At 40.2% G+C, this 27,974-nt stretch overlaps 1 protein-coding gene across 2 annotated transcripts; it reads right to left on the reverse strand.

Annotated features, from left to right (window-relative positions):
- Nucleotides 1-29: 29 nt before the first annotated feature.
- kcnj10a (potassium inwardly rectifying channel subfamily J member 10a) lies at nucleotides 30-27,951 on the reverse strand. 2 transcript variants are annotated; one of them, XM_051075702.1, is made up of 10 exons: nucleotides 27,779-27,951; nucleotides 23,464-23,533; nucleotides 16,722-19,910; nucleotides 13,681-15,201; nucleotides 13,493-13,562; nucleotides 7,567-7,959; nucleotides 6,979-7,190; nucleotides 6,546-6,677; nucleotides 5,783-5,960; nucleotides 30-2,393 (listed from the first exon to the last, which is right to left on the reverse strand). In XM_051075702.1, exons 6-10 carry the CDS (start codon nucleotides 7,949-7,951, stop codon nucleotides 1,996-1,998), a joined length of 1,305 nt encoding a protein of 434 aa, XP_050931659.1. In that variant the 5' UTR covers nucleotides 7,952-7,959; nucleotides 13,493-13,562; nucleotides 13,681-15,201; nucleotides 16,722-19,910; nucleotides 23,464-23,533; nucleotides 27,779-27,951; the 3' UTR covers nucleotides 30-1,995. The 2 variants fall into 2 exon arrangements, with proteins under 2 accessions (XP_050931659.1, XP_018532459.1); XM_018676943.2 differs by lacking the exons at nucleotides 16,722-19,910; nucleotides 23,464-23,533; nucleotides 27,779-27,951 and having other exon boundaries at nucleotides 13,681-15,922.
- Between the last annotated feature and the right edge of the window lie 23 nt (nucleotides 27,952-27,974).

A 27,974-nucleotide genomic window follows, 5' to 3' on the forward strand; every position in this document is an offset into this window, starting at 1 on the left:
CCTTTGTCTCATGCACACACATGCAGACATATTGTAAATAACAAATTTATTAAAGAAGGCACTTAAAAAGTACATTACCAGTCAGACCGATGAGCTTCCAGTATTCAGTGTGAGCCATATACAGTACACAGTACAGGTGATACAGTATAAACAAGCACACCAGATAATGATTCTGAAATATTTTAAGTTGTTTTTAATGTTTTTTACTTGGCTTCTATGGAACAGCAGAGGATTTCATTTGAATAATGGGACTTCATCTAATAGTCAAAAGCACAAATTTAAAACAGATTGCGACACATTTGAATTACTTGGTAAGTCCTCGATTCCCTTGAAAACTAAAACTTGTGCTTTATATGTTTGAGATATTGGTGATAAACATCAGGTGATAATATATCACAGATTTTTAATAGCATGTTCCTCATGGGGTCCATTCCCCAAAACATTTTGTTTCTGTGTTAACCAATCAATTGAATTAATCCCCTAGAACAAGTACCACAATTTCATTTAAGTTACAATTTCCATGTACAGTAAAAAGAGAAAAAAGTCATTTTGATCCTTATATGTATTTATCTAATAGAAAAAAGGTAGTTGATTAGATACATATTAGCAGAACCCACTTTCATAACCACTGAAAAAATAAAAAGTAACAGCAGTAAAAAGACATGTGTACTATATTTTACAGATATAATATTGTGCATCAAAAACAATTAATATGGTATACTGAAAATGCAGAGTTGTGTATCAAATGTCAGGACATGAAGTCAAGAATGTGGAGAAAATATTTTACACATACTGTACAGAGGTACATTAAAACACATATACTGTACATAAAATTTAAAACAGGTCACAAAAAGCTTCATACAAACAGTATTATCACACACACACAGTTACCCTTTGCAAGCATAAACACACACTCACACTCACAAGCCCCAAACATAATCACAAGATTTAATTATTTAATACAGTGCATTAAAAATCAGAGTTAGTTCAGTTATTCCCCTTGTGTAAAATGCCACTTTTCTTTCAAGTTAAAGTGCTTTTAGTAATATTACTAAACATACAGTATTTACCCCAATAAACAAAGATATTCATATCAAAGAGTATAATATTTTCAGATGTAACAAGTAACAGTGTTGTTAGAAACGACTAGGTAGATAAAATGATACATTCCTTTAAAATCCCTTGTTAAAAAAATAATATTGTTCCAGTATTTCTGCCACCTTTTACTGGTGTTTTATTAATTAAAAAAGAGGGAAAAGAACAGTACTGTGATTCAGTGATTAACATCCATACCAGACGTTCTACTTCACTGCAGAAATTATCTCATCAAGTCAATTTGTCTGTAAGAAATTCTTCCCTCAAGTAAGTGTGGGGAGAATATTCGCCACATGTTTCAAAACAAAAATCACCTTTTTCTGTTCAGTTTTGTTATTCTGGTTTCAAGGAACAGACACTCATTTCTAGACAATTCTTGAAAAAACTCTTTTTTACGAGCAGTTTGAGTCATAAAAATTTTCTGAATTATAGACAGAAATGACCTGGAGATTTCTGCAGTGTTTCAGTATCTTCCAGTTGCAGTAAATCAAGTCCTTTCCAAAAAGAAAAAGAAATAAAAGTTTAGAAAATGTCTCTATGGATGACTTGATGTAGCGCTGTACATTTGTACATGTTGGGTTTTGAACTCGCTCCCTTTGAAGTCGGTTGCAGCCATCTTCAGTATCTCCCCTATAGATTTGTGGTTACAGTAGCGCTGTGTGTGTATGTGTGTGTGTAGTTAGTTGGTGCAGTGAAAGGGCACCCAGGTGTTTACTTTCCTGCCATGTGGTCCACAATTTGAATTTGCGTAGGCAGAGTGTGTGTATGTAAGTGGGAGGAAGACAGTTCTCATGTGAGAATTTGACTTCTGTTGAGCAGCTTGGTTCTTTTTTTTCCTGTCTTTACCTTTTATCTCAGTTTCATATCAACTTTCCTTAACCTCTTCCTGTCTCTCTCTCTTCAAACATTACTAATGCGCACACTCAGTGGGCTGCTATCTCTAATGCGCCCCCTGTCTCGCCCCCTCTCCTCCCCCCTGTAGCTCTCTTCCAGTCTCATCTTCTCCAGGTCCATCCCGTCCTCTTTGCTACGGGACGCCTGTGATGGCGGGCTCGGCGGCAGGGCCTTGAAGAGGGGCGGAGTTTTGGTTTTGGCCACTTTGTCGAAGAAGGCGAAATCAGCCACGTATTTCCCTGAGGGCGACAGGGAAACAACGGGGGGAAACTCGTAGCCCCAGAGGATCTCGTCCGGAAGGTAGGATGTTCGAACCTGGCAGGTGGCTGAGGTTGGTTCAACTGTGGCGCTCATAATCACCAGCAGCTCAAAGTCAGCCAGCTCAGGGTCTGTCCAGCCACCACCTTAATTGACAGATTAAAGGCCCATGTAAATGTTTTTTTTTTTCATGTTTTAGCCCATCAGCAACAAATGAAAAACTACCATTTTACACAGCAAATTAAATCATTTCAGTTCAACCTATGCGAGTTTTAATCTGGCAAAGTATTAAAAACCAATTGCAGAAATGGAAATGGAAATTCATTATCCACCAAAAAAAGACTAAAAAGTAGGAAACTGATTTACATAGCTACTTTCTGGCTACTTGGGGGCGGCTTAACAAGCTGGAAACAACATGGCATACTGAGTTAACAGTGTTTAAAGTTGTTAATGACAAACACATTAGCAAACAATTTCTTAATTATAAAACTACATAGCAACATCCTCATTCATTTAGTCATGAAGCAAAGAAAACCAAAACGATGAGCTAAAATAAGTTGAAACACAAAGTCAGGTGATAGTAAAACATCACTGTTATTTGATCTATTGTCAATATAAAGCAGTAATATTAGGTAGCAGTGTTTGGGCTCAGATGATTTGGCCTCAGTGGAGCTCTGTTATGCACACATACACACACATACACGTGCACACACCAACACGCACACAAGCACATGCACATCCTGAAATTTCCAAAACATGAAATTCCCCACTTACAGACCCTTGACTGGATCACACACACAAACACAAACAGAACTTTGAACACACACCAACAATTTCAACCAACAGTTGAAAATATTACAAATTGTTATGACTTCTATATATTTTAAGATGCAGAATATACTTTTATTTCATTCAACACACATCCCCCTAAACACAAAGGACATGCTTGAAGACATATGCACTCAAACAAGCACACACCTGCATCAACAGGCCTCACTCAGAATGCAGACTCAGTCATCTGTCTAAACAGTCCTTACCCTAACCCAGACCCAGTACCGCTCCCACCAGGGCAAAAACACTACGTTTCGCAACCACTTGTACACACTGTGACACAAACTTGTTTGAGGGATTCTCTATATTGGCATATTGTTGGGGGCGGTGCAAAGGGCTCCATGTGCATCTTTGTAGAGGTCTTCCTAGTATCACTACCAGCATTCTAGGGACAGTAGGTCAATTTGGTCTGATAAATATATATATATAGATATATATATATATATCATGGATTGTCATGAAATTTGGTTCAGACATTCAAGTCCCCTAAGGATGAATTTGGATGAACTTTTGTGCACCTCTTAGTTTTAATGTAGCACCAGTACCAGGCCAGAATTTCAGAAACTAAGACAATGAACATGAACACATTATACTCAATTAACATCAGCATTTTAGTATGCCTGTAAGTGCTGTCAGTATTTATTATCAGTATCACCTCATCGTGCGTTGCTTCAAAAGTCTGCCATTCCCTTTCCACCCACTTTGCCTAGTGTGTTCCTGCCATTCCCCATCACCTGATCTCCTCACCCATCTGTTTCTTATATCCTCATCAGCCTCGCTAGAACATACTATAGCACAGTTTACCTGCCGTCTTAGTCAGACTGTTTATTTGTGACTTCCTGCTGTAGTGTTTCAGCCTTGTTATCATATCTTATTGACCTTACTTGCCTTTTTCGTTTTCCTGCCTGTTGGTCTATGCAAACACTTTTTTTTATCATCAACCGCAGCAGAGTTTCGTGATCACTCAGCTCTACAGGAAATCAAATTCTTTTTTATTCATTGATGGTGTGCAATTTGATTTTCATGATTTTCATGTGGGGGTGTGTGTTTGTGATACACTACATTCGACTATATGGTTAAGAGGAATGCGCTGATATTCCAGCTCAGTGGGTTTGCACAGACATGACATCTCTCCTGTACACCATCTCCACAGTGTCCTGCACTACTGATTTCATGACTCATAGTCACACAATGCCAAGAAGATTCACACACTGTTGCACTGGCAGCCAGTATTCAATGGTCCTAACAAAGCTGTTCCCTGCTGCAGTCCCCTTAAACATACTACATGTCCTAACCATAAAGAGAAGGTTTGCAGGGGGCTCTAAAGTTCTGTCAAACGAACCAGTAAGTGCAGAATCATGCTCAGTCGTGAGTATTAACTTCAATGTTTCTCCAAGAACTTCTCAAAGTGTACATTAGGGATATCCATTCATCCGTTCATCCATGATCTATTCCTGCTCATCCTGTGCAGGGTTGCTTAGCTGGAGCCTGTCCCAAAGTAAATTTGCCAAAGTCAGCTTGGGCAGAAATGAACTCTATGTTTTATACAACTATGTGAGTACTTTTAAGCCAACACGTCTGCATTTATGACAGGGAACAACCCAGACAAAGCAACAGTGGGGTCCTGGCAATGAAAACTGGCTACTGTTACAGTAGGCACTTAGAGCACTGTACTGCAGTGCTATGGCCAGTATTACATGTGCTGTGATACAATATCTTAAATATGGCTACAGCTGAAATAACAAATAACAATAACACTACAAAGAGGCTAATCAAATAGACACGAAAGTGAAGAGAGGATATAAAGAGAGGAAATGAACTGATAATAGTGAAAATCAAGTGTGCCAAGTGAGGCCAAGGAAGGAAATGAAAGAAACTGTCTATGGTAAAATGGGTAGTGTAAATAATGCGGCGATCTGAGTCTGTCAGCACCAATGCCTTTGAAGCCTCCAGCACTGATAGGTCTGAGCTGCTGTAAGTGGATCTGCACAGGCTTCGTCAGGCTTCGTGTCAGCACCCCAGACTGTACAGCATTGTGCTCTAATGAGGGGTGTCTCTGGCGATCTCTCTCACACACATTCCAGCCAGAGAAACCTTCTCCTCCAGTGCCAAACCAGCCCAACTCTGGACAGCTAGAGGCAGCCAGGCATGCAGCACATGACCGTAAATACCAACACACCTACATACACATACATACTTAATGTACACACAGTTACTCTTGAGAGATACAAGTTTGATTTCAAATGAAGAAACCATTTCATGAGGGATATCACACCTTTGAGAAGAATATTTTTTCATTTTTTAATGTGGCCTCTGTGACTAAGACTCGTTGCACATCCTGGCAGAAGTGCAGAGATATTCCCTTCTCACCTACACATGCTTGTGGTCTGCTACTCCCTTTTGCACCAAGGTTTCAAGCTAGCATCAGTTTCTGCAACACCTCATTGTGACTAACTCACAGGACAGCAATCTCCCGATTCCTGCACCAGCTGAAAGAGCATACATAATGAAGATGTAGGTGAACGGCTGGGCAGAGTGTGGTTTGCTTTTTGAGTCTCACGTTAGTTCGACTTCCAGAACTTGCATAACAAATCGGAGCAAAGCATGAAATCACACAGACCACATAGGCTGTAAACACTCAGAACACGTACACCATCTTGATATTTGTTCTGCTAAACATCTTTGACCTAGAGCCACAATATACCTTTTGCTGCCCAGGCTCTGAGAGGGCTGCTATCATCAATGATGTGGTAGAAGGTCAGAGGGATGATGAGAAAAGGGCTGTCACTGGATGTGTCCACTTGAAAAGGCACATTGCGCTGGTCCAGCCGCACCGTCTCACCTTCCTTTGTCAGGGACGTCTGAAGCAACTTCCCCGTCACCTGGGAGCCAAGATGGAGTCAGTAAATGCAGCCAAGAGGTTGCAGAAGGCATCCTGTAACCAAAAGGCCCCAGGTTTAATACCTGAAATGGCCAATATCTCCATCAGTAGTGATGCTTCTTTTGGCAACTGACATATTCAGCCAATGTATGAGTCATTACTTTACTTTATACATCAAGACCATTACAGCAAGGGAAACATTCAAAGGACTTGAAAGGTTTGTATAGACAGGATATGACTCAGAAAACTATCCACCTACACGTGTATAGTAGTCACAGGCAAAAGAGGAGTTCCTGTAGACTAGATGAAATGCTTTCATATACCTGACATTAACTGAGCTTGTACTTCTCATAAAAGCTCCTCTGTTGGTTTGAATTGTGTGAATGGATTCATTCACCTGTAGAGCAGGTGCAGGTCCATAATGGAGCATACACAGAGCTACATAAGGTGTCTGTTCAGTCAGGTTTTAAATTATGGGGTTGGTATTTCAGGTTGTAATATTAAATATGAGCTCCAAAGTAGCACATGCAAATAATACAATCAGATTATAATTTCTATTGGAAAAAAAGGCCAAAAGTCCCTTTACCTGGCATCCTAACAGCAGGCTTTTGCGCATGTTGGCCACTCGTATCATGAGGCAGGGACGACCCTCATGATTTGACACAACAGCGTGTTGACTGAACTTCACCGTCTCGCCTCGCTTCTTGGGTCGAGCAACCTGCATGTGGAGGAAAACATGTCAAAGATAACCGAGATGGCATGACAAACAGTAAGATGCGTAACATATAGATAAGAAAAGAGGATGTTAGACAAGTGAGGAGGAAATTGCTGATATAATCCTGCTTTTGACAGATAAGAGTGGCAATAATCTGTTAACTGATAACCCAGTTAATTACTGTAGCAGTTAACACTGATAGCTGTACACTGTGTGGGTGAAGGAAGAACTTATCTTATTTAACAATCACATTTTGCAGCTTTTGTTTTTCTCCAAACTGAAAAAAGAAACTACATTTGGCTACCTTTGCAAGGAAGGTGCCGGTGATGAAGATCTCCATCACCATGGTGATAACCAGCTGAAAAATGAGCAGGACGATGGCGACGGGACACTCCTCCGTGATGCACCGGAAACCGTAGCCAATTGTGGTCTGAGACTCCAGAGAGAAGAGGAAGGCCCCCGTCAGGGTCTTCACCTCCATGACACACGGGGTGTGGTTGGAGGGGGGGTCAAACTCTGGAGGAAGGGAGACAGAGAAGAATATCATGCATCTGGGGGTGTAAACAAATTACCAAGGGACATTTTGTCCCTCTCTCAATGTTCTGCCAGGTCTTTCTCATGCTCTCTCACAAAAAAGTACTTGTGTCCTTGCATGTCTCTGCTGTGAAAACAACTTTATGCAGGATCATTGCAGGACATCACTGTTTGAGGGGAAAAGAGGGGTGAGGAGAAGCTGAAAAGATATTCTTCTGGCTGCTAATAGAGGTTGATAAAGGTTCTAAGTGAGATAACAAGCTTCAAAAGAGTCTTTCATAGTCTTTATTCTGATCTTTATTCCCACATTCTCTACAGTATAAATCTGTCCTATCCTCCACTAATCCCTCCTCCTTACCCAATAGATCTCCATGTACCATTGCTACCAGGTACCAAAGTACCCCAAACAGGAACCAGGTCCCAGCAAAGGTGGCAGAGAAGAGGAAGAACTTGTAGCGCCATTGCATGTCCAGAAAAGTCGTCCAGAGGTCGCGGAGGTACAGCGCCCCTCGTCCGCTTACGTGCTCAATTCGCACATTGCTGCGTCCATCTTTGGAGAGGACACGGCGCCTCCTCCTCAGAGCATTAGGCCCTCCAGCTCCCGTTCCTCCTCCACCTGTGCCATTACCTCCGGCCACCCCTGGGGAGCCCAGCAGGGGCTTGGTGATGTCTGTCTGTGTCTGGGAGTGGCATACTTTCTGTGGGGAGGAGCCTTCTGAGGAGGGGGGAGTGGCTGAGGTCATGGCTGGCGCTGCAGGGGGTTGGAGAAAAGGCGAGGAAAGTGGTGAGTTCAAATGAAAAGGTGCAGGATGTGTGCACAGGAAGAAAAAAGGGAGAACATTTGATCATCACATGAATGTGGAAAATGACAGAGTGGAACATTTGAGAGGAGAGGGAGATGACGATGAAGAAGGGGATTAAAGGCACATTTTTAACTGGAAAGTGTCCACGGTGGTCCACTTAAGCCCCTTTCACCTTTCACTGGAGGCAGCTGGCCTTGTCAAAATAAAAGCCCCCTTTCAGCATGAAGGCACAGCTGCTCTTTCACATTAAAAGCGTGATAGTACTAGGCCGCTTCACATGTCGGTTGCACAAGACAGCTACTGAATTGAGAAGAGGCAAGTTTTTATTGACTGTTACTCCACACGAAAGGAAAGCTGTCTTCATACTCTGCCGTTCACTTTTGGGCCTGTTTTCACTTGAACAGAGACCTCGAGTCTGCAGCATTTGCAGCAGATGTGACACACGCAGATGTGCTTTCTGACCAAAAGAATAGCTCCATTTACAAAAGGGACAGTATATTTTGGGGGACAATTTTACCTATTGTGTTATTTATGTTCTAGTTTGTTCATTAGAAATCGTAAGGAGAGGAGAAGGAGTAGTTCTTTCTGGCTCATCAGATAGATGGGATGTTTTACTTCTAAATTCATTTAGAGACAGATCTAGTTTTGCGGAAATTGTCAGCTGTGGAGAACTATACCAAAAATCACAAACACCACTGCCCTTTGACTTTATACTGTATATCTTTGGTATGCAACTGTTTGTCATTGTTTGGGCAAGTCCACTTTTGCTCAGAGTAAGGGAGATCTCATTGCTATGACATGCACACAAGATTCAAGTATGGGTCTAATTTTCATGTATCTGTCCACTTAGTTTTGGCCACATAGTGTAGGTTTGATATGGTTGATTTTTTATTACTCAAGTGGGTGTAATGCATGTAAGTGTAAAGTGAGTGCCTGTGTCAGAGGCTGGTGGTGTAATGTGATGTAACTGTATAAGTGACTATGGGTGTCACAGTGTCAGCAGCATCTTAATTAAATGGCAAGTGTCCCGCCTCACCCCCGGGTGCCATGGTCACTTATTGTCACTGTGCGGGTCATTCCCAGTGCACTCTCAGCACTCTTAGTTTTAACCTTGTCTTGGCTGCAGTTTCTCTTTCTCCTCATCCTTCTTTTTCTTTTCTTCCCTCTTGCTCTCACTCACTGTTTTGCTAAATGGCCTTTTTGTCTCAAACTGCCTCTGCTTTCCGGAGCAAATATAACAAAACCAAAATACAAAACGACTAAAACAAAAGCCTAAGGACCAAGGCGATCTGATACGCTCTGTCCTTTCCTGTCCTTTCTGACCCTTCTCTCTCCTCTCTCCATGCTGGAGCTCACACTGAGTGAATGAATAGAGATCTGTGTTGATGTCTGTGCTCTGAATACTAAGATGTGGAGGGGGAGAGAGGAGAGGGAGGCGGGGTCAAGAGGATGCCCATGTGATTGGCCGTGTCCATCTCCAGCTGAACTCTGAACCCTGAGGAGCTCCTGCCTACACATACAGTAAACACACGCTTGCTGTATTAGACATATAGACCTTTTGAGAAGTTAGAACACAGTACAATACAATTTATTGTCCAAAGGAGCATTGTGGTTTGCAAAGCCACGACCTTACACATAACATTCAGCAGCTCGCATTGCCCATACATTTATTTATTTATTCATTCATTCATTTAAAAGGTAAGGCTGGCTATATTTTTCTTTATCAATAAATCACATGAAAAGACTAAAACCAACAATAAATCTCACCATGTAAAGACATTAAGGCAAACCTTCTGCCTATCTACATCCAACGGACACAAAGCAACATTAGCATTTCCTTCAAGTCGTGTTTCTGGCCAACCAATGGAGTCCAGTACTCATTCTCCTTTTAGCTCTTTAGCAGCTAAATGCACCATTATCTTCACTAGCTAGTTGCTAACTTTATCTAGCCATAGTTTGATGCTGGGAAGGGAAGGGAGTGCAGAGTGGGCTAATCAAAGCTAACATCTACTATGTTTGGAAACTAATTATAAATCCACTGTCTGTAAAACTAAAACCATAAGCTGAAAGATGCTAAACACTTGTTGGAGCTAAGGTACTGCAAAGTCAAGTGACCCCTCTCACATTACACATTGTCATTTGATTTTTTGTTCATATGAAAATATTGTTCAGTGCAGCTTAAAAAAAATTTTTTTTTTAAAGGAAGGAAAAAATAGCAGCTTTAAATTAGGCTGAGTTATTACTTAAACCGACTGGGCACTGTAGTTTTTAACAAACGTTACTCAAACACCAATAACCTGTGTATTTGTTGGGGACTATTTTTCACTGGGGATGAATACATAAGGTCCGTGTTCATGGTAATGAACAAAAGTATCATCCAAAGTTGCTAACAGGAACATTGATAACAGGAAAAACTACAGAATAGTAATAGAAGAGTAGAAAAGTAATAAGTGGAGGCTGCTGTTTAAATAGATCATGAATGGAAAAAGATAAAATATATCTTCATAAGAGGAGTTATAACATAACAAATACTGTATCTTACTACACATTCAGATGTCCTTATATTGGCTTACAACTACATTATAGTCAATATATGAATCAATATTAGTAGAGCCAGAGCAATAATTGAGGTGTATCAGTCTCTCTGGCAGTCATACTGATGGATTCCCTCTCTTGTAAAATGACTTTTTCCACTCATTGGACAACCACACTCAAGGTTAGGATCTCTTCCTCTCTGTCCAGCTCACCATCCCTCTCCTTCCCCCTGCTGTCCTGTGTGCACAAGAATCCTTTGTTTTCAAGGAGATGAAAGGGACAAAAGCCACCATTGAAAAATACGACTGGGTGAGCGAGTGAGTGAAAGCGAGAGCAAGTCAGACGGGGAGAGGGGAGCAGGACGGATCGGCGAAAGTGTGCGTGTTTGCGTGGTGTGTGTGTGTGTTTGCGACTGTGTTTGATCATGTGTGAGTATGCGGTGCTTGACATTGTGAGGGGGCAGAGATGGGGGGGGAGAATAATTGGTTTTGAGGGGAGGATTGAGCATCGGGTGACAAAAGGGGAGAAGACGGGGGAGAGAAATGGATGGTGGGGGAGAGAGAGGAAGGGGTTTGTAGAGTGAAGGTGGAGGAAAACAGATTGGTGACAAAAGACGGTCATTAGTATTCCAGAGGAGAGAGTAATCCCTTCCACTGGGTGCCCCTGTCCAGTGTCCACATCCATAGAGAGCCCCTAGCAGCCACTGCACTGAAAAGACTCAATACAACACAATCTGAATGGCTGTGACCACTGTCCACAGCACAGCAGCCTCGGCACTGGACTGAAAGGACTGTCTAAACATCAACACAGGCCGTGCCAAGAAGACATCTGCTCAGCCAACACAACATGATAAAACCACAAACTTTCTGCAGCCAAACTAAGCACTGCACATTGCCATACAAATGAGCTGCTGCTGTGTCAAAGTCGCTTTATATGTACAGTGAATGCTTTCATTAAGAGAATGCTTCTTTAGCAGTGATTTGCACATAGAAACAGCATTTATCATCACTGTCAGGTGCAGGTGAGGCCACAGAGGAGTTAGTCTTGTTTTCAGGATTAACAGCATGCAGATTTCTCAGATGGGTTGGCTGGAAGTTTTCCCAAAATATCAACTTTTCACATGCTAAGAAAAAATGTTTTCTGCATTGTTGTAATGCTTTTCTTCAGACAATCCAAATGAGAATATTCATACAGATAAAGGAACATTTAAATATAACCAAATTTGGAGGTTTCACTGGACAGCCTGTAATTTGAAGTTATTCATATACAGGTGGTGGTAAGGGTGAAACCATGTGATCATTAGAAATGTAGTTAATCCTATACAGTCTCTGACTTTCCGCCGCCTTGGAGATGTCTCAAGTACTAAACATGTTTGATATTCACTATTCTAAAAAAGGGAGTCTCTGACCCAGTAAGTAACGTTACGATTATGTCTTTAAACCTTTCACACTACAGGATCATTTGATGATTAGTTCAGACTATCCTCAAATTGGGAACACCCTGGGATTGTAAGGAGAATCAGACCCTAAATCTTCCCAGTTATAATCTAGTATAAAAGACTTTTATGCACCCAAGACTAACCTGAACTGCTAACATATAAAGACTATGTACATATTATGTACATAATCTTTATTTAATTTCTGTCTTAAACAAAGAATTCTTGCACAGGAGCTTCAGATGCTTTTCACCATCTGACGAGACTTTCAGCTGAGGCATAACTTCCACTCATATTCCATCTGATACATTCAGACAGCACTAGATTTCCCTTCATGTAAAGTACAGTAGTTGTATATAAATGTAATTCTCTGCCACTATAACTCACATCCACTCTCAGTGTATTTGCATTGAGTCTGATTCTACATCGTCTGTGTTCCATGTTAACGCGATTTACCTTAATGTGGATTTACTGTAACAACAGGAAGTAAAAGTGATTGGTAACCATGGCGATCAGACATTTGTCTCCATGTCTTTGTGTCCAGCAGACTGTCCAGACCTCAACCTAAATCTAACACTTCCCCAAACCACTCGCCTTCACTTCCTCAGCCCAGAAGTACTAACCGAAGAATTACAACATTGACCTAAATTAAACAATAGAGCACAGCTGCTGGTCACTAGGCTGTAATTTAAGACTGACTTTTACCATCTTCTTCCAACTCAGCAGTGGCCAATGATGCTGTAAATCTGACGGCTCTACTACTGCTGATGAGGATTCCTCTACAAGGTGATGTGATTTGTTTTTACTGAATGTTTCCGAGCCAAGAAACACCATCATGCCTTGTGTTTTGTGCAGGTCTTCTAATACTTTCTGCTGCTATGATTACTGTTCTACAACTATTACTGTATATCACATACCTGCAGCAGAAGTCAAAATGTCTCTTCTGTTTTGCATCTAAATATTTACCATACTATTAGAAACTGTTTGGAAAATCATATTCATTCATGCATTAATCATAGGTATCCACGCAAAAAAAGTTGGTCTGGACTTATCTTTGAATATATTGTACAGTCATAAATATTGTAGGAGTCCCTGAATTTCTAGCCACTAGAAACATTATTGTAATGACATATGTAGACTTAAAATGGTTCATTCAGTGTAACAGTGAGAAATAGTGGCACAGATTTGACAGTGGACACTATTGATAGCGTATCCCTCCGCACTGTAAACACAACACAGTAGTTGCAGCAAAACTGAGCACCTTGTTGAGTGTTAACCTCAAGCCTTGTATCACACAGTTCAAGGATACACAGTATGTTTTCCTCATTACAACAATACCACACTTTGAGAAGAATCAAGTAAATATTATCAAAAGAACACGACAAAAACAAGTGTATACTAGGAAGTTAGAAGGATATCACAGCTGATTATTATATTTTATTTGTGTTTTGATAAGAAGTAGTTGCAACAGATACAGATGAGACGCTGATTTTAAAATGTTTGTGTCTTACCTTTCTGTTGACTTCAAGCAGAACTTCACTTCAACCGCAGCTTGGAAACTTGAAGATTTAATAAATTTCACTGTCCAGCAAACATGTGAAAAGACAGAAACAAGTTTTTTTTCTGGGAAAAAGGATGAGCAGTTTCAGGGTTTTGAACGACATGCACTTGTTGACAACTCACTCATGTTTTGCATTACCTCTCACTTTGACATCACATTGTTTTCTTAGTTTTCTTTGCGGTCCTTCTACGTCGTTGTCATCCTTTATTCTAAAAAAGAAAACCTCTTAAAAAAAAAAAAAAAAACATGAGCCCCTCGTCAGAGAAGAGGCCTGGATGGGGATTAGCCAGCGGTCAGTCAGTGTCTCCCAGCACACTGGCACTGGCAGTACCGGTTCTGGCTCAGTCTTACTGGGTCATTATGTAATCAGATGAGCACTTCTTCCTGCATGTGAACCAGAGAGGGAGCCCTGTGTCTGTGTGTCCCAACGCAGAGAGAAGTTAAAGAGGCTCCGACTGTCCACTCCTCCAGGACCCCCCTGCATGCCTCTCTATATAAGCCCAAAAGTATTCACTCGGCCGCTGTTTCACGACATTTTTAATTCATTAATTCAACTCTCCTCCCAGCTTCTCCTCCTACCCTCCCTCTCCATGTCTCTCCCCGACTGTACACTATAAATGGGCCTCTTTGTTGCGAGGCCTCCTCCGCTGTTTCAGCCTTTGTCAACTTTCTCATGTAAATGTTTGATGGTTATAAGATACAAGCCTGGAAGTTGTCACACTGGAACAGAGGTATTTACAAATCAAAGACGGAAAAACATAACAGGGCTTTTTTCTTGTGCACTTTGGTTTCTTGCAGTTTTTTGCACTGGGCTGTGTGCAGTGAATGGATAATGTCGGTGCATCTCTGTGAGGCTGTGCCATGTCCGCCTGCAAGGAGGGGGACTGTTATACTGCTGTGTAGTACACATGGTACTGCTGTGAATGGACAAATTAATTCACAAGTAACAACCATTATACTGAAACACTGACCCTGTGGTGGTGGAATGTCTTGCAGTTGTCACAACAGATGTAAAGAAAAAACTGGTGGAAAGTAACTGAGTACATTTACTCAAGTACCGTACTTAAGAACAGTTTTAAAGTACAACTTTCATTTATAATGGCTGATGCACAAGCCCCTATAGTAATATTATAGGAACACTGTGATGATGCAACAGCACACAGACCAGTATAACATAGTAAATGGCCTAACTCCCTATAGAGTTAATCTACGTCTCTATAGGAGCAGTCTAATAAAGTTTTTTATTCCACAGAAAGCCAAAAGGGCATCATGTCAGTCCACCATTCAAAGTTTGCCTTTTAACTTTGTTTTGACAGCACTTAAATTTACCTTATGTTCAGATGAGAGTCCCCAGGCGGGATGCAAACGCATGAATCTGCGGCAGAGACTCACCGCACAATGAACCAGGCACTGCGCGATATGTGGCCCGGCTGGTTTCACACGCACATCAATCTGTGGGGCCCCTCCAACCTGCCAGCGGGTGTTGTTCCCCTTCAATACCCTCTCCCATCCTGCAGAGTTCAGGGGTCCACATCTCCAAAGCTATGGGGCCCTGCATCCATAGGGGCCTATATCATATGTGTGTGTTTACCTTCTGAGTGAGGATTTGGCTCCTTCTAGGTCAGGCTCATCCTGGGCTTCCTGGGTGGGCAGCTTCACCTGAAGCCACAAAGGCACTGATGAATCAGGTGATCAAAGAAAACAAATCCATCACAATTATTGGGACTGTCACAGAGGGAGATGCTGAGGAACAGTGCTTGTACACTTGCTGTACAAACATGTAAAAGAAATGTTCACAATAAAACAATGAAATATGCCATGAAGTTTAGTACAGACATTCGTGTTCCCCAGAGGATGAACTCTAATGACTTAGGTGATTCCCTGACTTTCTCTTCCAGCACAACCATGAAGTTTACATTTGTGGTTTTGAGTGAAACTGTTGAATGGATTACCACAAAATTTGGTTCAAACATCCCCCTAAGGTTAAACTGTAATAACTTTGGTGAGCCCTTAACTTTTGACCTTTATGATCAGATACTTGCTAAATTGGAGACTTTCACATCAGCCTCAGGCATAGTTTGTGTTAAGTGCTGGTTAGCATGCTAACACGCTAAACTTAGATGGTGAACATGGTAAATATTGCCTGGCTAAAATCAGCATATTAACACTGTTACCATTAGCTTAAAATAATGCTGTGCTAAGTACAGTTTCCCAGAGTTGTTGGTATGATTTTAAAATCTTTTTATGTAGATGTTACAAAAAAAAAAAAAAACATGGAAGCAAGGGAAAGGTAAAATGAAGGACATATAGAAAGATTATCCCAGCAAAACCGTTTCTCACATGTTCTTATGTCATAAACACAGGAGAGAAAACAATTTATATCAGACATAGAAATAGATCACAGAATTTTTTTCATTGCTCTTAGGTTCATATGATCAGGTACACCAGACTGGAGGTCTACTGTCTACTGTAAATTTCAAAATATACATTTATGCTGTCGCTGATTCCTGAGGACAATATTCACATCTGATTAACAGAATTAAAATACAAGTTTTACAAAGTAACGAGCTGCTGAATCTGTCATACTTACAAATACAATGGACATGTATTTTGTGTTCTCAGTGATAGCTATGAAGCTAATCTGCCCACATCAAGGCTTAAATCACAGACCACTTAAAGTTTAACCCAATCAACCATATTATTTCATCCTATAAAGCAGGTCCACATATAAATGCCCACTTCATGTATTGCCATAGACTACATATGGTTGAATGTACGTATGATATTTAACCCACTTCATGTATGAATGAAAGAATGTGACCTCACCATGTTAGAAGAAACCAACATTGTGTCTCTGTTGTCAGACGGCGAGAGTTTTAGGAAAACTATGTCACACAGGTCAGCGGTCACTGAGGGGGAGTCAGGAGAGGGGGAGAAGAAGAAAAGGGAGAGAAGGGAAAGGGGAAGAGAAAGAGAAAATGGCATATAACGTGTGACAATAGACAGAAAAGGAGGAAAGACAAGAGAAAGCAGACTGAAATAGGAGAAGTTAGAAGGTAGGATGCAGGAGAGAAGAGTATGTCAGCCAGGAAGAATGAAAACGGAGACTGGGAGGAAGGAGAGAAAGCAACACACGATGGCCTAATGTGGACCAGTCGGAAGGCTCCTCCTTTCCTCACCTCCATCTTCCTTTTTTCCACCCCTCTCTTTGTTGATATGTCCCTTTGGCCCAGGACAAGGTTTGTGTTTCCATCACATGTTGCACATGTTGCCCTCCCACTTTGTTTCTTCTTTTTAATCTGTCACTTTCACTGCCCTCCGTCTCCTCCACACACACACACACACACACACACACACACACACACATATACACAGACAACATTTCCTTTACACAAGTCTGATTTTTTTCTGAATGTAAGATAACATCTTTGTGTGTGTAGTAGAGTATGAATATGCACATGCATACAGGAAATATCAAATAAACATAACCACACATACAGGAAAACTAAAAAAAAAGAAAGAAAGGTAAAACGGAGACAGACAAAAAGAGCCTGAAGAGTTTCACAAACTACTGTGAAGTATTACAAAATTCCATAATAATAAGTTAATTTTAAACCATATTGATTAAAAAACAAGTAGCATTTCAGATCCTGAGTTTTGGTCAAAGAACATCCAGGGACAGAGGAAGCTGCTGCACAATAAGCAGGTCTGACACCAGCACCACAGAAGAAGAGGAGTTTACCAAACACTGCCACATCAATAAAAGCAGTCTGTTGACTCAAAAGTCTCCAGGATGGAATCTTCTAAAATAGATAATAATAAAAAACAAAGGAAAACAGCACGTTTATGCATGGCTGCCCAGCCTTTGCATTAATGACACACTGTCGATCAAGAACATTATGTTTTGCTGATCTCTCACTCCATCTGGTGGTTACCTGTTGTGCACACTCTTCATGTGTGTGTGATAGGAAGAGAGAAGGATATCATATTATTTTATTGATGTTTTAACTCAGAGATGAACCTGTACAATTTTATTTAGCAATCATGAAAACCTTGACTCCTGAACTCACCTACCAATGCCACAAAAAATAAAGAATGAGTTTGTGTGGATGTAATCAGCACTGGTGGCCTCAAGAGGTCGTCGCCGCTCTAAACCATGTTAATGTCACAGTGGATGAGTAAGACAGTTTCAGACATGCAGCATGTCACGTTTTTGTGTTTTAAAAATGACTCAGATTTAGAAAAATGAATTTAAAAGAAGAACATATCAAACTTCAAATGATCAGTGTTGGGAAAAAATGAATTCATCAGCCTGGATTGCTGAGAGTTGTCTCTGATGCTCATGGTGTTCTGTTGGTGTATCAAAATGACCTTTTCAGCTTTGGTTAAAGGAAGCTGCTTTAGACTGGATCATGTGTTTTTATTGTTATTATTAAATTATAAGTAGTCTCAACAATTTTCTATATGAAAAAAAGAAAACCTGTAGCCATCATCTTATGACTAGAAACCTAATTTCCACTCATGTGACATGTAGACAGATGACAAATTAAAAGAAAGACTGAATATACAGTATAAGTCAGTAAACATAATGAATGCAGATGCTTAGATATAGGGCACTAGGGCCTGGTGAATGGTGTATCGGGGATGAAAATGATGTGAATCATATGCTATGGCATTCACGGTCACCACGTCTCAACCAAACTGAATAGTTGGGCAGATTTTGGAGCAGCGTGTTTGTGATCGCTCTGACAACCATTAGCCAAAACCAAATTAGAGAATATATTTTGGAGGAATGGTGTTCATCCCTCCGAGAGGGTTTCAGAAACCTGCAGAATCTGTGCAGCTGCACTGAATCAGTTCTGGTGGCTTGTGCTGGCTCAGCACCTTACAAAGACTCTTTGTGTTGGTTTTTAGCTATGCTAGCAGCGTGGCTCTATGGCAGTGTTGGACACTCAGTCCACCACTATTGGTACAGTGGATGAATCCTACTGACCCTGTGAGCCCCTGACCTTTCCACTAGCATCACCGCAAGGTTAACATTCAGAATTTTAGGATTATGTTTTTGCAAAGCCTTAATATTATGTGATGAATGTTGGCTTGCCTCAAGAATTTCCATCTAATCAAAATACATTATCATGAAATGAGTCACCACTGCACAAACCATAGAAAGATAATGACATCAGATTTGCGGAAGTACTTCAACATAGAATTTGCTGAGCCTGCAGAGAAACTGCTGTTTGTTCAGTTGTTTTACTCAGTAACAGATAATTCCCAAACCAAGAACAACAACAAAAGTAAAATTACATGGTGAAGCATTTGTTGTTTTTTGGTTATTTTTCAGGTAGCACTTTGCTCAAAATGTGCAGTGAGCTCCAGCTCTCAAACAGAGAGACAGAGAACACAGAGAACAAACTCTTTAGCAACGCTGATTCATAAGATGATGCTCTGAAGAGCCTGCAGGAGGAAACAGTTACAAAAGGAACACACATACGCATACGTGCAAATGTACATGCACCCTGCATTCATTTCATCTAATGCGCTGCAGCATGGATTTCTGCAAATAGCTCATCTAATTTCTGCATTCACGAGGTCGAGTCAAGTTCTCACAATGATGACAACCTGATCTCCCTGCGTCAGCACATGATCCGTGCAGACTTAAAGGCCATCGCAAAGTCATTTTAACGTACTTAAGTTTGCATTATTCTGCAGCTGATGATATCGTACGGGATATTTCTCTGATTTCCTTTCCCTTTCCTGCTCTAATCATCTTTTACTTCACTGTCGGTTGTGTAACTGTGAGACATGTGTTCTCACTGCTGCTCAGACGTGATGATGACTGGATACCACTTTAACCTCAAACCATCTGTTAAATCTGTGAGACTGATAATTCAAAGCAGTTTGTGCCATGTTAAGCAAATAATTTCACCATTCAGTCTCTTTTCAGGTCTGTTAGCTTTCATTAGGATTTATTAGTGGTTAATGCAATACAACAGCTTCTAAACCATGTTAATAGCTGGTTTTTTTTATGTTTTAACTGGTTAGCCAAATCAAGTGCATGCAGTCAAAAATCTTGAGATTACAGTGGCAGATGTTGCTGGTGAGCAGCCATTATCCTAATACAGTCCATGAGGTTTTTGTCTGTGGATTAGAGCAGAAGTTTACAGCATATATGCAGAGGCTCATATTGGAGAAGATTGTTTGGAGGGGTCGCCTCTTTTTTAAACTTGTATTTGATCGTATTTCAATTATATAACCTTGTTTAAAGGGATACCGATTTTGATCGGGTCACTCTTCCTCCATTGTGTTGCGATCCAACGCTGGCTCCCACTCTCACCTCTAAGTCTGATCCCGATCCTTGGCACAGAGACCTGAAAAGACAAATAGGCGATGTGGGTCAACCTGTTACATAACTGTGACTGCACATATAACCACAAATGTCACTATACGCCCATGTTATTAGTGTGTCATCAGTCATTTCAGGACTGTGTTGGTTCTCTTGTTTCTTCTATTTTCACAATCCAGGAGTTTATGGACTCTTTCCACATCTGAGCCCATCATCCTTCAACCCACTGTTGACACTTTTTATCTTATTCATATATTTTCATTATGTAGGAATCCTGCCCCCAGTTTCTCTGCTGAATCAAGCTGAATTTCAAGAAAACAAAAAACATTTTCATATAATAGAATTAAATTGGTATCAATCATAGTCTAGGCTGAGCAGGACTCCAAGCTACATTAACTTCCCTGCAAATCAGTTGTACTGTTGTTGTTCTAAAACCCAGTTTTGCTGAATTAAGCTCCTGGAAACAATCTTGCCAGAATAATCATTCAGGTATAATTTCCCACCGTGTGAATAAGGTCAGTGTGTAACACGTCAAGACTGCTTGAAAATCTGACCACATGATTTTGTTTTCACATGTAGCCACAATGTTCCACTGATGTAAACTTTTACAGCTGCATGCATGTATGGGGAATGCATCTGAGCTTTTACACATGCGATGTAATGCATCCTTACAGGTGTAAAAAGTATATTGAGCCACTTTCCAATCAGCAAAAAAATTCTCTGAGGGAGTTGGAAGGGACCTGAACCAGTAACTCAAATATGACTCATGCTGACATTTCAGGATTTAGACATTTCTATCACAAACAGTGACATTAAACTAACATTTGTAGTTCTGACTTTTACTGACTACTGGTGAACAAGAGCTGAGTCAGAGCACAGTTGGCCCCACTTGGCACTGAAAGCTCAGAAAAACAAATACTGTTAGATACACACTGATGTGTATGATGTTGCAAATGAATGAGGGCAAATATCTCAGTGGGCATTTGAGGATTTTCAATACTAATAAGTAATCTGAAGATTCAGTGCTCTGGATCTTTCTGGGCATCATCTGACCCTAAATGCCAGTGTCACTGTCACTGTAAAAAACCCAACCTTTGATTTTTATCCAGCCTTGGTCACATGGTTGTTTTCCCAGTGTTATCTTTATTGAGATAAGAAATCTGCAGGTTATGTAAAACACATTTCCCTTGCCTCGAGATATATATCCATGCTAAAATCAAGACACTGAAAAAAACATAAAACTTAAAATCTTCTTTTAGTATGTTTCTGTACAGGTTTGTTTTGTTTTGCATGTCTTTTTTAATTATTTCATCATTTGAAGTCCCCCCAGTTAAGTGATGACTCTTTTTTAGGATATTAGCCAGCAGAATTATCTCACTCCAGTGGCAGATTTTCAAAAATAATTACAAAAATAACATAATTTAAATATATATATATATATATATATATATATATATATATATATCCATGTATAGGTACTATTTCCAATGTATCTTAATCAAACATATAATATAGAATTATATCGCAATGCAAGAAACTGCATTAAAAAACTCACATTAAACACAAGGTCATTCAACCTTTTAATATTCCTAAAGATGTTGATTAGTGCAGCTTTTAAAATGTATATAATGTCAAGTTTTTAAGATGAATATAATTAACACATTTTATAAGGACTGCATGTAAGTTTTTGTTATTGCTATACAGCCAGTTAGCATTATCAGCTGTTTACTTCAGCTATTGTTGTGTTGTGGCTAGCTGGTTAGCAGTAGAAACAAAATGATAGAAACAGAGGTAATACAAGAGTTAACATTTGCTTTGTTCTCTACAGCTGGAGACAGCTCTTGGGGGGTAAAGGATTGAAGTTTGATGTATAACAATGCTTCTTCTAGAATGGGAAATAAACAGGTGTTAATGTTAACATTGGCTACATAGCAATAGCAAAAACTTGCATATTGCACCTTTAAAATCAGTCGATCTTCGAATCAGTAGAAACTCAGTGCTGTCAGTTTTGTCAATAGCCAGTAATCCAATGTGTGCAACCCTTGGTCAGTGTCCAATAATCTTCATGTGTGCAACCTCTGACACCGAGTGTGAATCCCATGATTAGGGACTTTGATGAGTCCCCCTGTCCCCTGGTGAACAATTTAAAACTGTCACGAAGCACAGCGCAGATTATCTTCTGTAGATTAAAGCCTTTGAAAGCTTCTCTACAAATTCCAGTGTTTTAATCAAGACTGTGTACTACTGTTGAGAGATAAGAAAAAAAATGTTCCAATAGTCAGGTGAATGTCTTGTGAGTCTTCGTTTAATCAACCACACATCAACCACTTTCCACATAACTGACTTTCAAGACCATGTACAGCTTCAAAAAATTCAAACTATCGGGTTTCTGGACAAGATGTAAAACATGTGCTGCCTGTTTTGCTTTTCTGTCACAGTTTTTCCATGCCATCATTGACCTCACAGATCAGATCATGAAGAAGCTCATGAACAGCTTCACCAGCTCATATGACTGCTGACAACATGTCACAGCATAAATCCTCATCAAAGAGCCAAACAGCTCTCTGCAGTCTTTAACTGACATTTTTTAAGGAAGTGAAGTAGTTTTAATTACATGTTACAACTCAAAAAACCACAGGTGTCATTCCATCTCAGTGCAATTATTACAAATTGCAGCATCGCAAACAGCTCAGTCAATGTTGCCTGCTTATGGCTTATGACAGACTGCAGTCAATACAAGGAATTCAGTTTACACAAGCGAGGATGGTACAGTCGTCAATAAACTGCATCAGACAGTTGCATCAGTCATCATATGAACAAAGTGTTTCTTCAGCCTTTACTGCTGCTGAGTTCATGCATTTGCACAATTCAGTCTGCAAGTCATGATGGAGACAGCCACGATATCATTTTCTGGAGGCAAAAGCTTGGCTACATACAGAAATCACATTATTCCCCCAGTTCAATTTCAACTTTTATTCAATTTTAAATCTATACTCATCATTATCCCTAAACATGTCTTGGTTTATCTTTTATCTTCGATTGAGTTCCCAGTTTAAATAGACTTTGTCCTCATTTGGACCTTCTGTGACACCTCAGTCTGTAATGAGTGACTTTAACTGTGCAGTGTGACACCTATTGAGCTCAGCTGTGCAGGGGAGGCACATGCACTGAGCAAAAACAGGAGCTCCCTTGTCCCCAAAGAAAACCCTGGCTTGGTCAGGAGTTAGAAAACCAGGTCAGACTTTTACTCACAATTGGTCCCATAAGATCAATATTTAGCTTTGAGTTAAGTAGGTTTGTTATGGCGACTGGGTTTGTTTGCTTGTACAGTTGGACACTGAGATCAGAACAACCAATTGTGTCTAGAAAAGTGTCAAGGCCAGAGAGAAGGATGACTTCAGTGACACCAAAAAGAAATTTGCACAACCTCAGATGTACACCATGCTTTATGTGGGTTTTTATTATCAGCACTTTAAAAGCAAACGTGGAGAATAATATGGTGAGTAAAGTAAAAACCTGCTAAAGAGTGACAGAGTGCAGAACATGGAGTGTGGAGATAGGTTTGTGTTTAAACTCACCCCTAAGACCAAGCTGCTCTCCTGAAGCTCAGGCAGCTAAAACAGTTTCATCACCGGTGTCTCCAACATTCTGTTATTAGACAATACAACAGAGTTTGTTTCTTTTCATTCCATGTACAAGCAGGAAGCAATAAGCAAGAAGGACACATTTAAGATACTGTCAGTAGAAACTTCTAAGTAAGTAATCTCTAAGAAAGCAATACTTAAATTTAATATATACACACAAGTTAATGCAGTTCCCTTTGTCCCTAATTCCCTAATACTTCTGTGGCTGAATCACAGATCCCTGCAGCCAGGTTCAAAGGTTTTGGCAGTTGAGATGTTCAATAATCTACATGAGCGTAATGTTCAGATGTCCACATGCTTTAGGAGTTCCTTAAATAATTTAACTTAGCACCAGGTCATGTTAAGACTTTAAAGTCTGCAGTCTAAGGTCTAAGGTGGGTGAGGTGGGAGAAAGGCCTTACACACTGTTCCAGGTGCTTTTGGTTGTGCTGGTTGATTAGGTCTTTGCAGGCTGAGGCTGGATGCAGCTCCTTACTTACCTATTACTGATAAGAATGACAAAGGTGTCATTTCTCCCACGCTAAGCTAACCTTGCAGTGAAGGAGATGTCTTGTCACCTAGGTGCAAGGCAGCGAATGCATGGAATAAAGAAGGTGATATGTGCAACTTGCTCCGGTGCAGCATTATCTAGAATGTAAGAACTGCAGGATAATTTCAGGATTGATCTAAAATGTTTGGAGAATTTACAGTAGCTTCCATAAGCGTACAATAGCTTCTTTCAACTCTGAAGTCCGTTCTCTCAGGTCAGGACCTCACCGTGTGAGAAATCTCAGCTTGCATTAGCTCTGGCAGCTTTGCAAATAGCATCAAACACGGCAGATGATGGGTGTGTAATGCATACCAAGATGCATGACATTATAAACCATATGCAGGGTCTGCTGACACTGCATCCCATGCCTGACCAGTGTCTGTATTCAGCACAAAAAAAAAAAAAAAAAGCTGACAGTGTCTGAGACGACAGTTTCCTCTCGGAGTTTATCTAGCTCCTTTCTGCCGCTGACTAAAGAAATTACAGGAAATTATACTACATGGCTATTTATCAATAATCAAATCAAACTAAAAAAAAATAAAGCAGGAACATATAACTCACATAATGAGACAAATAATGGCATTCATGGTAGTTTGTTAATCAGAAAGCTCAGAAAGCAGGACACCGCTGCAGTGAAATACCTCATTCATGCACAGATGAATACATGGACGATCTTTCTCAGTGTCAACTAAGAACAGGTCAGTTACATAATATACAATAATGAAGTGTGGCAATGTGGCCAACAGGAGGTGTAATACTTGCAAAAGCTCGCAAAAACAAAACAAATCTCACTGAACATAGTTATTAATATCTGAAAAAACAGGACAACCTTCACCAGATAACGATTTTAAAAACACTGTCTCTGACTGTTTTCTCAACCTTGAGATTTCTCATCATGATCCAAAGTGAAATATTTTGTGTATTCTGCCTTTGACAAATGTTTCTGCCGGGTGTTGAGTAAAATTACTCCCTCTGATTAGAAAGTTACACTTTGTACAATAATGATAATAATAAAGACATCAACTAGGGGATCAATGCATTTTCAAAATTGTGCACATCAATTTTGGTCAAAAAAAACATTTGCTTTTTACTTAAAAATGGTCTCAAGGTCATGAGAAACACCTGACAGCCATGTGACTGCACCTTACCTGATACTAGTATTAGGAGAATCTTCAGGAATATTCTTATTGACATTTGAATTGGCAATAAAAACTGAAGAACAGACACAAACAGGTTACTAGGGTTCATCGTACTGCAGTCAGACGGGCCCCGCTCATTGGCTGAACCAAAGGCGTGTTGGCTGTAACCAGAGGGAGGGGCGAAGAGGCCAGCAGGTCGATGGCTCTCACCATGTTATCAGAAAAAGTTAATAACTGTCCCTAAAAGAACAAGAGATATGAAGAAACCAGAACCCAAACAGAGAGGTGGCTGACACAGAAGGAAGTCATAATAAACACGCCAAGGCTGACGACTGTGCTCTAATGTGCCGATGCCAAACAACAAATCAAGGTCCAGCTACGTCAGAATTTATGTTGTGGTGCAGGCTCTCTGTGTTTTGACTGGTGTTAGGGTTCGGTGGTCTCAGGTCTGTATTTACCTGTGTAATCTTCCATAACCACAGCAAAGGTCAATGTTGGCTTATGTTCACTTGTATAACGATTACATGTTGATTTCCACTCTATGTGTTTTACAGTTCTTTGTTAATGAATATGCCGCTTCACAGAAATATAAATGTTTTATGTCGTAAAGGTAATAAAACCTAAAAAGTGGGGGTGGGTTGGGTGTTATGTAACCTCTGTCAGTGAGCAGTAAGATTTGCAGCCACGTCAACGCAAGATTCCCAGTTTTACACAGGCCTCTGGCACTGTGCTGTCACTCTCCGTGCCCCTGCTTTAAAGAGACAGATTTCTTTTCTCGTCAAAAGGGTGAATGATTTTCTAACTGGATTTGTCTCATGGCTCATGGGGGTCGCAGACTTAGATCTTAACCCCATTCTTATCTAAATTAATTCAACATCATGAGTGAACCTAAATCAAAAATAGATTTTTGTTATTCACACTTCACAATAATATGTGTGAGCATTCCTATAGAGACCTAGTATTCATGTCAAACAATGTTTAACCAATCATTTCATTAGGTCTCTGCAGTGGGATCAGGCTGTGCCATCATAAATCTAATGAGTCCATGTGATACCATTCTCTAGCCTTGACCTAATGTACCTTTAAGCTAAATCCTGCACTCACCCAAGCAAACAGCAACAGATACTCATTCTATCTGCCAATACTAAACTACTGGCTACTGGCTTGTTTCTGAAGTTGAATATTAAATAGCCACCGGTTAGCATAGCGTGTTCCAGCATCCCAGTCTTATTTTCTTAAAGAAGTGAAAAAATCTGCCCCTGAGGTCAGATATCTTTGACTGGTTTTCTAAAATGAGGAGACATTTTCACTGATTAACTGATTCTGTTTTAATGAATCTCACAAAAATCTTGAGAGAACTTGATTTCTGTGGAGTGAAATAATCTAAGTGGACTGGCAGAGAAATAAACAATCATCATGGAGTATTCTCACACTGGATCTTCTTCCACTACTGGTAGATCAACAGTTACAACAACTCGATCAACTGTCTCCTCTCTGCTCACTTTGACCTTTCTGTTTCTTTAATGTGAAAAGGAATTTACTAATGTGTGTTTTCTGCTGTTTCGTACTTCCTGAAAATGCATGTCCATCACAACGCTGCTCATCACATCACTCCGTTTCACATTTATTATGGCACATCGATTACAGGACGTTCAGTCCAGGTGACGCTCCTCGTGACTGTACGTTTGCACAGCGAGAACACATCCCATGAGCACAATGAGGAGCCATAGATGAGCCGATCAAATGGACACAGTGTTTATTTATAACTTACTGGGTTGTGATCTACAATATAAACACACACAATCTAAACAGGGTGTTAGATTGAACTGTGTATTAACTAGCAACAATAGCAAAAACACAAATCATGGTACAATATATGAAGCAACAGTGCAGCTGGTGTGGACATAATGAAATGGGTCTTAATCTTTACTGAATTGCTGCATTGCTTCATAGATAGTTTATGGTTGTATGCTGTTGTACTGACGTTTGTTATACCCTGTACTATGTGTGTGTACATTTTCAGTGTGATTCAAATTATGGATTATGTTCATCATCACTGTTATGTTAACGCAGGCATGTGACAGCATTGTTCCCTTAGGAGACAGAGTTTAAATGAAATTTCAGCCCAGAAAGTCAATAAATGCAGTGTAAAATAAAAAGTCATTACACAAAATGTCATTTTCCAAAGTCCATTATCATTATTATTATTATTATTATTATTGGCTCATTATCATGTAGGCAGCATTTGACCTAATTAGCCTTGGTGAATTAAATTTTAATTTAATTTGAGTGTAAAATATCTGTAACTGTTTGATGAACAGTGGTGTAAAAAGTACAATAATACCCTATGAAATGTAGTAGAAATATAAATTAATATGAAATGGAAAAATACTCTGGTTAGTGTTTCAAAGTTGTGTCTGACTTATCATCTTAATCCAGTCAATAGGTGACACAGGTGAACTGCTACACTGTGATGGGGGGAACAGGAGCAACAATCAGACACGTGACGCTGAAAACAAAACGTTTCCCAACCTTAGTCAAGCTGAAAATAGACGTCATGATTTGTTATTCTGGTGAATACCTGCAATGAGGATCAATAGGAAGCTGACCGATCACTTCTGAATGATGTTGCAACAGCTGTCGTTTCCGGACAACAGTGATGTGGACATCCAGTACAGAGAGATTTAGAGCGGAAGAAATAAACTTCTGAACCCTGGGCCTCTGCTGCTGCTGCTGCTGGGAAGAGGGAGGGGAGGCATTTCTTCATTTCTTCCTCT

The sequence above is a fragment of the Lates calcarifer genome, linkage group LG14, assembly GCF_001640805.2.
Source record: "Lates calcarifer isolate ASB-BC8 linkage group LG14, TLL_Latcal_v3, whole genome shotgun sequence".
NCBI classification, from domain to species: domain Eukaryota; kingdom Metazoa; phylum Chordata; class Actinopteri; family Centropomidae; genus Lates; species Lates calcarifer.